The sequence below is a fragment of the Chrysochloris asiatica genome, unplaced genomic scaffold, assembly GCF_000296735.1.
Source record: "Chrysochloris asiatica unplaced genomic scaffold, ChrAsi1.0 scaffold00257, whole genome shotgun sequence".
Taxonomy (NCBI): Eukaryota; Metazoa; Chordata; class Mammalia; order Afrosoricida; family Chrysochloridae; genus Chrysochloris; species Chrysochloris asiatica.
The window spans coordinates 1368219-1379187 of NW_006408775.1; the positions used below are offsets into that span (position 1 = coordinate 1368219).

General features: G+C 51.5%; 2 protein-coding genes across 2 annotated transcripts in view; both read left to right on the forward strand.

The window, feature by feature from the left end:
* Positions 1 to 4947: 4947 nt before the first annotated feature.
* The window catches only part of MAPK8IP3 (mitogen-activated protein kinase 8 interacting protein 3), a 45787-nt gene continuing 39765 nt past the window's right edge, over positions 4948 to 10969 (forward strand). Inside the window, exon 1 of the mRNA XM_006873858.1 lies at positions 4948 to 5262. Coding sequence (XP_006873920.1) covers positions 4948 to 5262 — 315 coding nt within the window. The remainder of the gene's footprint in view (positions 5263 to 10969) is intronic.
* LOC102823795 (uncharacterized histidine-rich protein DDB_G0274557-like) lies at positions 5277 to 5718 on the forward strand. The gene is made up of 2 exons (XM_006873910.1): positions 5277 to 5351; positions 5611 to 5718. The coding sequence occupies exons 1-2, from the start codon at positions 5277 to 5279 to the stop codon at positions 5716 to 5718; spliced, it is 183 nt and encodes a 60-aa protein (XP_006873972.1).

Sequence of the window (10969 nt, forward strand, 5' to 3'; positions counted from 1 at the left end):
TAGCGCTTGACTAGTAGCTCACAGGCTGGTAATTTGAACCCACCCAGCGGAACCTAAGAGTCCTAGTGTGGCACTGCCGGTAATGCGCTGGACTGCGAGGTTGACGGTTCAAGCTCATCACTCGCTCATCGGAAACCCTATGCAGGTCTCTCTCAGTCAAAATCAGACTTGACGGCACTTAACAACAACTAAGGGAAACTCAGAAGAGAAATCTGGTGATGCGCTTCTGAAAGGCCACAGTCTCTAAAACCCACTGGTGCATTTGTGTTCTCCTTACTGACTTGATAGCACATGGCAACAGGGACAGGCTTAGGTGGTTTTATCAGGTTTAGGGGCAGAGCCTTAGAAATTCAGGGGAGAGTTCTGAAACTTTTGTGCCTTTCTTAGTTTAAGGGTCTTGTCATGAGAACAAGAAAAAACCATATTCATCCTAAATTATCTTTCCAAGTCTGAAAGGAAAGTCTTACTAGGAAATTTCAGTTCAGGTCCAATTCCCAGGAATACTACTTGCCCTACTAGGTGAGCTTCAGGAGTTAACGTTTTGTCTTGTTAAATTTCAGTGACAAACAATGTTAGTAAGCACAATTACTAATTAAGTGGACAGGTAGTCACATGGCCTTTCCCTGTTGTAGAGGGAGCTATCCCTGAGGTCCTCTGCTACTTCAGTAATTCCAGAACCAAAACACCCCACAAACCTGTCCTTGCCACAGACGGTTTCTGAGGCCGTCATCTTTCCAGACGCAGACCTGTATTGGGTCTAGCGCTTTTACCACTGTGCTACCAGGGTTCCCTTTCAGGAATCCAAAGGGGTGAGGTTTCTGATGAAGGCCTAAGAAAGTCATCGACATTCCCCACTCAGGCCTCTGGAAGCTGCTCACTAGGACGAATGAAGCCCGTCTGCCCTGCGTCCTCATTCTGAGACTACGCCTCACGGTTACACACTGCCTGGTGACAGCTGGGGTTGTCAGGATTTCATTTCATCTTCAGAGTGTCCCTCGCAGCCTGCTTCTACTTCTAGATGCAGTTTTGCAGGTTTGGGAATAGAGCAGTTTGCCATTTAACTAACATCAAAACCCAGGCCTGAATTGGAGACTGGAGCCTCCCTCAATTTCTCCTAGTGAGCAGAGCGTACAATAAGGTTGCAAAGGAAAATGTGGGAACTAGCGTTTCGGGTGGCAGCTGCAGGAGAGCTTGTTGCTTTGGTGTGGTCAGGTTGGGATGGGCATTCTCATAGGAGAAACGGGAAGGGTACGGAAGCATTTCTGAGAGCTGGGAAGAAGGCATTTGTGCAATTTGTGCTGGATTCCACACTACCTGTGGTCTACAAAAGACCAGGGCTATGAATGTTGAAAAATCTGGATGCATCAGTATCCCAGGTACCCAGTGAAAAAAGACAAATCCACTAGGGCAACTCATTTTAAACACATGTATCAAAGAATTTCCACAGATAAAGTCTCAAAGAATACTAACTCAGGAGGGGGAGTCTGGGTAAAAGCCTGTCCTAACAAACTGTACAATCAGACTGGCAACACTTAACGAGACCAAGAAGGGACTGACAGTAAAAGCCACACCCACTGCTAGCCAGGACTTAATTCCATTCCAACCCCTAGTGACCCTCTAGGACACAGCACGGCTGCTCTGCTGGGGTTTGTGAGCCGAAGTCTTCATGGAAGCAGACAGCCTTGTCTTTCCCCATCTGAGCAGCTATTGTGTTTGAACTGCTTACTTTGCGGTTAGTAGTCCAACGCTTAACTCACCTCTACCACCAGAGCTCCTTATAAGGAATAAAAGCCTATTAAAACAGGTTAAATACAAGAGAATCAAATAGGACAAGGAAATGTTAAAAATAGTACCACTGAAATGAACCATTTATGGGTTACATAGATTACTCACAGCTGGAAAGAGACTGAGAGATCTAAAGTTACACAAAATGTTGTTAGGTGCCATCGCGTCAGTACCTACTCAGCGACCCTGTGCACAACATAACAGAACACTGACCAGTCCTGTGCCAACTTCACAATTGATGCTATGCCACCTGACCCCACTGCCGCTGCCACTGTGCCAATCCATCTCACTGGGGGTCTTCCTCTTTTTCTCTGACCCTCTACTCTACCAAACATGATCTCCTTCTCCAGGGACTGGTTCCTCCTGATAATATGTATGAAGTGTGAGAGATGAAGTTCGACCATCCTGGCTTCCAAAGAATATTCTGGCTATACTTCCAGCACAGATTTGTTTGTTCTTTTGGCAGCCTGTGGGACTTTGAATATTCTCCTCCAACACCAAAACTCAAATGCACCAATTCTTCTATGGTCTTCCTTATTCGCTGTCCAACTTTCACATACTTATGAGGTTATTGAAAATACCTTGGCTTGAGTCAGGCAAACCTTAGTTGTAAAACTGACATCTTTGCTCTTCAACGCTTTAAAGAAATCTTGGTGCAGCAGATTTGATCCCAGCAAAATGAAGTCTTTGACAACTTCAATCTTATCTTCATTTATGGGGATGTTGCTTATTGGTCCAGTTATGAGGATTTTTGTTTTCATTACATTGAGATGCAATCCATACCAAAGGCTGTGGTCTTTGATCTTCTTCAGTAAGTATTAAGTCCTCTTTGCTTTCAGCAAGCAAGGTTGTATCATCTGCATATCGCAGGTTGTTAATGAGTCTTCCTTCAATCCTGATGCCACATTTTTCTTCATTAACCCAGCTTCTCGGATTGTTTGCTCAGCATAGAGGTTGAATAAGTATGGTGAAAGGCTACAATCCTGGTGCACACTCTTCCTAATTTTAAACCATTCTGTGTTACCTTGTTCTAGTCTAACAACTGCCTCTTGGTTTATGTACAGATTCCTCATGAGCAGAATTAAGTGTTCAGAAATACTCATTCTCCACAGTACTGTCCATAGCTTGTCATGATCCACACAATCGAAAGCCTTGTATATTCAATAAAGCACAGGTAAACATATTTCTGGTATTCTCTGCTTTCAGCTAAGATCCATCTGATGTCAGCAATGATATCCCTCGTTCCACGTCCTCTTCTGAATCCGGCTTGAACCTCTGGAAGTTCTCTGTTAATATTTGGTTGCAATCATTTCTGTATTATCTTTAGTAAAACTTTACTCACATGGGATATCGATGATTCTGTCCAATGATTTCCACGTTCCATTGGGTCACCTCTCATTGGAATGGGCACTAGTATGGATCTTTTCAGTCATTTGGCCAGGTAGCTGTCTTCCAAATTTCTTAGCATAGATGAGTGAATGCCTCCAGTGCCCCATCAGTTTGTTGAAAGATTTCAATTTGTATTCCATTTATTCCTGGTGCCTTCTTCTTTGTCAATGCCATACACAAAATACAGGACAGAAAAAAGGAAAGGAAGGCTAGGTTAGTGGGTTTTTCGATGAGATGGAGGAACTCATCTCTAAGAGGAAATGGTTAAGTGCTGTTAACACATAGCAACCCTGTATAGTTTCTGAAGCTGTAAATCTTTGTGAGAGCAGAAAGCTTCATCTTTCTCCTATATAGCAGTGAGTGGGCTAGAACTGCTGAACTTGTGGTTTCAATCCAGAGCTTATCCTGGAGTCGCCATGCTCCCAGATACATTGGTAGGCAGTATTTGAAGAAAAGATTATATGCACTGGTCTTGCTATGCAGTTGATTCTGACTCAACTAACTGTTCCACTAAGTCTACAAGGCCTTTCAAAAGATCGCAACATTTTTCTTCTGAGGCACCTCTGGTTGGGTTGGATCACTGCTAACATTCCACTCACTACTAACCAATCTTTTGAAAAATAGTGTAGCATTTAACTGTTTGCGCCACCCTGAGACTCCAGAAGCATCCGCTTGTTCATGTGAAGTGCCGTTCAGACTCACAGCCACCCGGTGTATTTCCCAGGAGCAGCGGGGGAGCTTGAACTTGCCGACTTTACTATACAGTTCAAAGGATGTTGCAGTTCCGTGCATTAACCCACAGTGCCACAGAAGGACTCCGAAGAAGCTTGCACTATTCCTGTGCTTTAAAACCATGAAGGGGGTGGTTAACAAGGTTACCATTGTTGGAGGGGAGGTAGGTACACCCAGGGTTTCTAAGACAATGTGCTTTTTCTTTGACTATGGGAAGGTTTGTTGTTAAGTGCAGTAGAGTCGGTTCCGATTCTGTGACTCTGTATAGTTTCCGAGGAGTGGCTCGTAGGTTGGAACCGCCGACCTTGTGGTTAGCAGTCCAGTGCTTATCCTACGGCGCCCCATCAGGACTTCATGAGAAGGCAGGTAGATGGTTTTTTATTTTATCTGTTACATAATCGTTATGCTTTTAGCTGCTAACTGCAAGGTCAGCAGTTCGAATGCACCAGCCCCTCCGTGAGAGAAAGATGAGATTTCTGGTCTTGTAAAGATTTACAGTCGCGGAAACCGTACACAGAAACTGAGTGGGCCGCGCACAACCACCATCACTACATGAGCGCTCCCATAATACTCTCAGGCTATAAAATAGGGCGCTACTATAAAAATGTGGGGCCGCAGGTAATGACGCCGGCAGATCCCGACACCACTCCCATTCCCCAGGAGCGCTGACCAGGAGGCCGGATGTGCCCTGTGCGCGCTCAGTCTAGCTTCCGGCGCGGAGACGGCGTCCTCCTACGTCATGGTCCATGAACTCCCTCCCGCCCCCCGCCCTCCCCCAACCCAGCAGAAGCAGTGCCCCGGGGCTCCTGAGGGACGTGAGGGCGGTGTCCCTCAGCTCGGTGGGCGGGTCTTCCGGGGGCGGGCCTTCCGGCGGGTGAGTGACAGACGCAGCAGCAGCGGCGGCGGCAGTGGCTGCGGAGCCTGAGGCGACAGCATCTGCGGCGGCGGCGACGGCTGCGGCTTGCGTCTCCTTGGCGGCGGGCTGCTGGCCGGGCGCCGGCCGGACAGCGGGCCGCGCTGGCGACGGCGATGGCGGCGCTGATGGAGATCCAGATGGACGAGGGCGGCGGTGTGGTGGTGTACCAGGATGACTACTGCTCCGGCTCGGTGATGTCGGAGCGCGTGTCGGGCCTGGCGGGCTCCATCTACCGCGAGTTCGAACGCCTCATCCACTGCTATGACGAGGAGGTGGTCAAGGAGCTCATGCCGCTCGTGGTGAATGTGCTCGAGAACCTGGACTCGGTGCTCAGCGAGAACCAGGAGCACGAGGTGGAGCTCGAGCTGCTTCGCGAGGACAACGAGCAGCTGCTCACCCAGTACGAGCGCGAGAAGGCGCTAAGGAAGCAGGCCGAGGAGGTGGGTGCGTGCGCATGCGGCTCCCGGACCTTAGACCCAACCCCGCCCTGCGCCCCGACCCGTCCCCAGGCCCCAAACCCCACCCACATGCACCCTGACCCATCCCCAGGCCCCAAACCCCACCCACACGCACCCTGACCCATCCCTAACCCCAAACCCCACCCACATACACCCTGACCCACCCCGAGTCCTCAAACCCCACCCACATGCACCCTGACCCGTCCCCAGGCCCCCAAACCCCACCCACATACACCCTGACCCATCCCCAGTCCCCAAACCCCACCCACATACACCCTGACCCATCCCCAGTCCCAAACCCCACCCACATACACCCTGACCTACCCCCAGGCCCCAAACGCCACCCACATATACCCTGACCTACCCCTAACCTCAAACCCCACCCACATACACCCTGACCCACCCCCAGGCCCCAAATCCCACCCACATACACCCTGACCCATCTCCAGTCCTCAAACCCCACCCAAATACACCCTGACCCATCCCCAGTCCCCAGACCCCACCCACATATACTCCAGCCCATACCCAGACCTCTCACCTCACATCCCAACCCATGCCCAGACCTCCCACATACCCTGGTCCATCCCTAGTACCCAGACCCACCCCCCATACCCCCAGCCTGTCTCCAAATCCCCCACCCCACATACCCAGACCTAGCCCTGTCCTCTGCAGCCCCCCGCCCCCACCCTTTACCCAGTTCCCTCTGGCCTCCCATATCAGCTGGTCCCTAGACTCCCACTGGCCTACCCTCCACCCTCAAACCTCCTGCCCAGTCCCACATGTTACCTAATCCCCTCTGACACCCCCACCCCCACCTAACCTGGTCCCTAGACCCACATCTGGCTACCAGAGAATTCCTTGTCTCCCTATCCAATATCCCCATCCCACCTACCCTGTCCCGTTCTGCCCATCAGCCCCATCCATCCTGACCCTGTCCCCACGGCCAGGTAATTCTAGTCTGGTGCCCTTCCGGAGAGATTACTTCCCCCTCCTCTTGGGAACCCCAGCCTGTGCTCCCTGAGGCAGCCTTGGCCGGCAGCACCTGGGACAGCAGCCGCCACAAGGAGCCTGCGCTGGAGCAGGGCCTCCATCTCCTCTCCCTCTCCTCTCTCCGCTCCTCTCTGTTCTCCTGCCTACTTCTCCTTCCAGATGCCAATGCATGTACTCCTGTGTGTTTTTCCCCAAATTTAATTTCCTAGACTCCCTTTCCTACTGCCTGTGGTTGCTGGTCTTCTAAACCCTTGGGGAGAGGGGATCTTTCATTTTTAGGGTGCTGTGGCTGGGACCCCTTGCTTGTCCCCAGCTCCGTACTTTGAAGGGCAGTGATGGGCAGGCCTTTGGGGACTGGTATAAAGTAGTGCGGCCGTCAGGCTGCCTGGAGAGACACCGCCTTCCAGAGGGGACTGCTTTGCTCTTTGGATCTCTTGTCAATGAGGTTGTTTGGCTCGTGCAGAAAGGCTGGTGTTGAGGGGCAGGAAGGGAGAGACGATGTTGGATTTGGAGGAGCTGCTTTAAAGAGTGTCTGATCCTGTTCTAGGGTGTCTCCACCACCTGGGAAGGGCTTGTTTGCAAGCCGGTTAGAGGAGGGGACACCACAGACGCCCAACTTCAACCATGCAGACCTTTCCCTTTGTAGAAACACGAGGAGAGTGCAGTTGAGTCTGGTGACTTGGGCCTTGTCCCTGCCTTGGCACACACCCAGTCTGCAGTTTTGAGTTTCTATCAGCCCTTGAGGCTCTTGGGGCCGTACTTCCAGGAGCTAGCTACTGCTCTTAACTTAAGAACACACACTCGACTTCAGCATGGAAAGGAAGTGTTGCCTTGGAGTCTCGGCTCTGTCTTCTCCTGGGGTGCTGTGTGTGTTTCAGGTGTGCTTGTGAAAAGGAGCAGTATGTTGTATCATGCATTCCAACTTCAGGCGGTTTGTTTTGCTGTGGGGTTTCCCAGATCTGTGAGGGGGCTGTTTGCTATTAATGGGAGTGCCCAGGTCCCCAAAATGGCTTTAAAGCTCTCCAGGTAGGAGTCCTGGTATAGCACTGCGGGTTAATGCGCTGGGCTGCAAGTTTAGTTTGTGGTGGTTCAATTTCACCAGCTGCCCCTCGGAAACCCCATACCGGGACTCTGTGAGTTGGAGTTGACTCAATGGCATTTCACAATGATAACAACGGTATAGGGGTACAAGGACTCATGGATTTAGAGGCCAGAGTGGACCGCAGGCATTTTTCAGGAAGGACACTGGCTCTCAGGAGTAGGGGGACCCCAGCAAGGTCACTGCCCTGGAGGAGCTGAGGCGGGTTGGAGCATGACCCCTGGCCTTGGGGGTGGGGGTGCCGGGCTGCCTGAAACCTCAGCTTCTTGACTGCTCAGGGGACCATTTGATGTGGGGCTGAGGGGCTGAGGCCTGCCTACGTTCCTTTCTCTCGCCCTGTTCCTGTGCGGTTACAACGGTGCACGACAGGATGAACAATCAGAAGGGTTAACGTAAGACTGAGAACCAGCCTCCCAGCTTAGAAAGAGTGCAGGTCTGCTTCCCCAACCAGGCACTGTGCTCCCACCTCCCCTTCAGACTCACTGATGACCCCAGAGCGCCCCTCTTCCCAAGCCTCCAAGGCTGGAGAAGAGCTGCAGAGAGAGCGCTTGGTGAGCACACAGCTGCCAAGAAGAAAGGTTGCCCAGCAGACAGCCTCAAAGGCATGGTCACTAGATGGGACAAGGCCAGGGCTGGGCTCTGCCACGATTCACTGTGGCATCCTGGGTAGCCTGCTTTTCTAGACAGGAATCCTGGTGACATGTGTGCATGTCTGGGGACACACGAGCAGGGCCACCGAGGGCCTTTCTCTCAGGGGCTGCTCAGCTGGGGTAACCGGCCTGCAGCCTCCGAACAGAGCCACCATCCTCCTCGACTGCCATGGCCGCAGCTGGAGGCCCAAGTTGGTTCCAGTGGTACCACTGAGTGACCAGCTGGATGGGCTGACAGGAGCAGAGACAGCATGGTGCCAGCGCTGCCCTGGGTGCCAGTGGGGCCCAAACGTCCACTCCTGTCCTTTGAGACTGGGGAAGTGGTGATGAGCACGGTGATGAGCTCGTGGGGCCTCCCAGTTCAAGCCCAGTGGGAACTCTGGAGAAGAAAGGCTTGGTGGTCTGTCCTTGTAAAGGTGACAGACTTGACATCGCCACAACCCAGCTGCAGTCCTGCTGGAAGCTGCTTGCCTCTTCTCTCTCTTGAGGAGCGGCTGGTGGCTTCGGATACCAATCCTTTAGTTCGCCGCTGAGCGCTTTTACCACTGTGCCACCAGGGTTCTTGCAGGTTCTACAAAGACCTTAAAACCTGAAGCTATTTGTTTTTAAATGCACCAAGTTCTTTTCCAGTGAAGGTAGGTACCTGAGGGTGTTCAGGCTGGAGAAGGAGTTGAGGCCTCTGGTATGATCTAGAAGGCAGCATGGGGCAGCTGCATGCGTTCCTCTGACCCAGGCAGAGATCCGGGGCTCAGCTCAGAAGACAAAGGCCCGGGAGACCCCATGGGAGTCCTACTCAGATTAGACATTGTTTGTTTGCCGTAAAGGCCAGTGGTGGTCCCTGTCCCCCCACTGCACCTTCTGCGCAGCCTTCACCTCTCTGTCGGGGGGAGGCTTGGGTGGTGCTCGGAAGCTGAACAGGTTTCTGTGGAGCTTTCAGACTAAGATCAACCAGAAAACAAGTGCTTACTTCCAGAACGCAGTCCCCTCTTGGAGGTGGTGCAGGAGTGGGCAGCATGGAGCAGCTGTGATTAGGAGATGCTTTGGTAGCTGCTGACAGCAAGTTGCCTGGAAAGCTTAGCCCTAAAGAAACTGCCCGGGCTGCTTGCTAACGAGCCTGTTAGCTGTTCTGGCCCACAACAGCCCTGTGTGGCCTGTTTGAGGCTGTACACCTTGAGTGCAGCAGAAAGCCTCATCTTCCATGTGCGGAGCGGCTGGTAGGTTTGAACTGCCCACCTATGGTTAGCAGTCCAGTGCCACCAGGCTCTGGACGTCCATCTACAAGACACATATCAGTGGACATTTGCTGACACCTTACCATTTGCTGTCTTGTATGTAGACCATCCAAACAGGAAAGTTTTGTCCAAAATGTGTGTTTTTGTTTTTTTTCTTAAGTCATATGAAAGTAATGCATTTCCTAGAGAAACCTTGGGATAGGATTAAGTTGGGGTCAGGGATGGTTTTGCTTTGTTTTCCTAAGTGAATGAATTGCCTCTGAGGTTTTCACTCTAGTTCCCGTGTTACCGGTACCAGGGCCGTTGAGTTGCTTCTGACTCAGGGTGACCCCCGGTGTGTCAGAGTAGACCTGTACTCCTTAGGGATTTCCAGACATATCATCAGGACTTTCTTCTGAGGTATCTACCTCGGCATAGACTTGAACCTGTAGCCCTTCCAGTTAACAGGCAAGCGTGTTAACCATTTGCACCAGCAGGGGACGGGTTCTAGTACACGTCATTTTCTAGGCCTTTGGATCATTTGGCTGAATGGTGAGCCGGGGGTGAGTTCTGCTCTTGGCCTGAAGAGGGACTGAGGCACGTAGTCACCAGGGTTCCAGCAGCCTCTGCCTGACCCAGAAGCCTGCTCTTTCTTAGGATTTTGAGAGTGTTATTCCACATTTCTCACCCCTTCTCTATACATTTAATGTTAATTCTCGCTTTTTCAAAAAAACCTTTTTATTTTGAAATAATTCCCAGGGAAGCTGCAGAAATGCAGGTTTTCACCAGATTCCCTGCATTTGCTTTATTCTCATTCTCCCCCTCGCTCTACTGATGCCTGAGCAGTCTCTGTGTGCTGCTGGCCTGCCTTGTTTGGGACTGTCCCTCAGTCCCTGCTCTTGGTGACCTTGGACGCCATGACACATGTGGCTTACCCTCAGCTTAGCTTTCGAGCATGCTTGTGCTCAGACTCAGGGTTTGCTCTTTGGTGGGGAGACCCCAGAGGCATTGCTATGCCCTTGTCTTAGAATGTCAGGTGCTTACAGTGTGCATGGTGGGTGCCAGCGAAGGAATTGTGCCTTCCGGTCACACTCACTAGGTGGCTACTGCTTGAAGACACCTGACCCACTGCTGTTGAGTTGGTTCCAACTCAGCAACCCTGTAGGACAGAGCAGAACTGTGCCATTGGGTTTCCCAGGCTGTCATCTTGCAGACTGCTTCATCCTCCTCCCGCAAAGTGGATGGTAGGTTTGAACCACTGACCTTTCAGTTAGCAGCCAAGTGCTTAATCACTGTGTCACCAGGCAGGGCTTGTTTGTCAAAAGGATGTCTGTAAAAAGCAAACCCGGGAGCACCACCTAGAGCCTTCCACTGAGGTGACTTTCCCAGGCTTGTGTCTTCCTTGGCTTTGATTAGAGTTGGGGGCCCCGTCAGCCTCCTTGCCTCGCACTTAGTCACCATAGTTGTGGCCAGGTGGCTTTTTTGTTTTGTTTTGGTGAAAATGTACCCGTTAAACACTCCATTCCTCACATTCTGTCGCCATTCTTGCTGTCTGTACTCACCTGTTTCACCACCATAGACTTGACTGACGGCCCCTAACAATTCTTAGAAAAGAGTACAGTGATCATGGCGGACAGTGTTTGCTTGTCAGGTGCCATCGAGTCGGAACCGATTCATAGCGACCCCATGCACAGCAGAACAAAACAATGTCCGATCCTGGGCCAACCTCACTACCGCTG

Coding starts and splice junctions, on each gene's coding strand:
- LOC102823795 (XM_006873910.1), top strand. CDS start 5,277: ATGCGGCTCCCGGACCTTAGACCCAACCCCGCCCTGCGCCCCGACCCG. Junction 5,352..5,610: donor GCCCCAAACCCCACCCACAT/GCACCCTGACCC, acceptor ACCTACCCCCAG/GCCCCAAACGCCACCCACAT.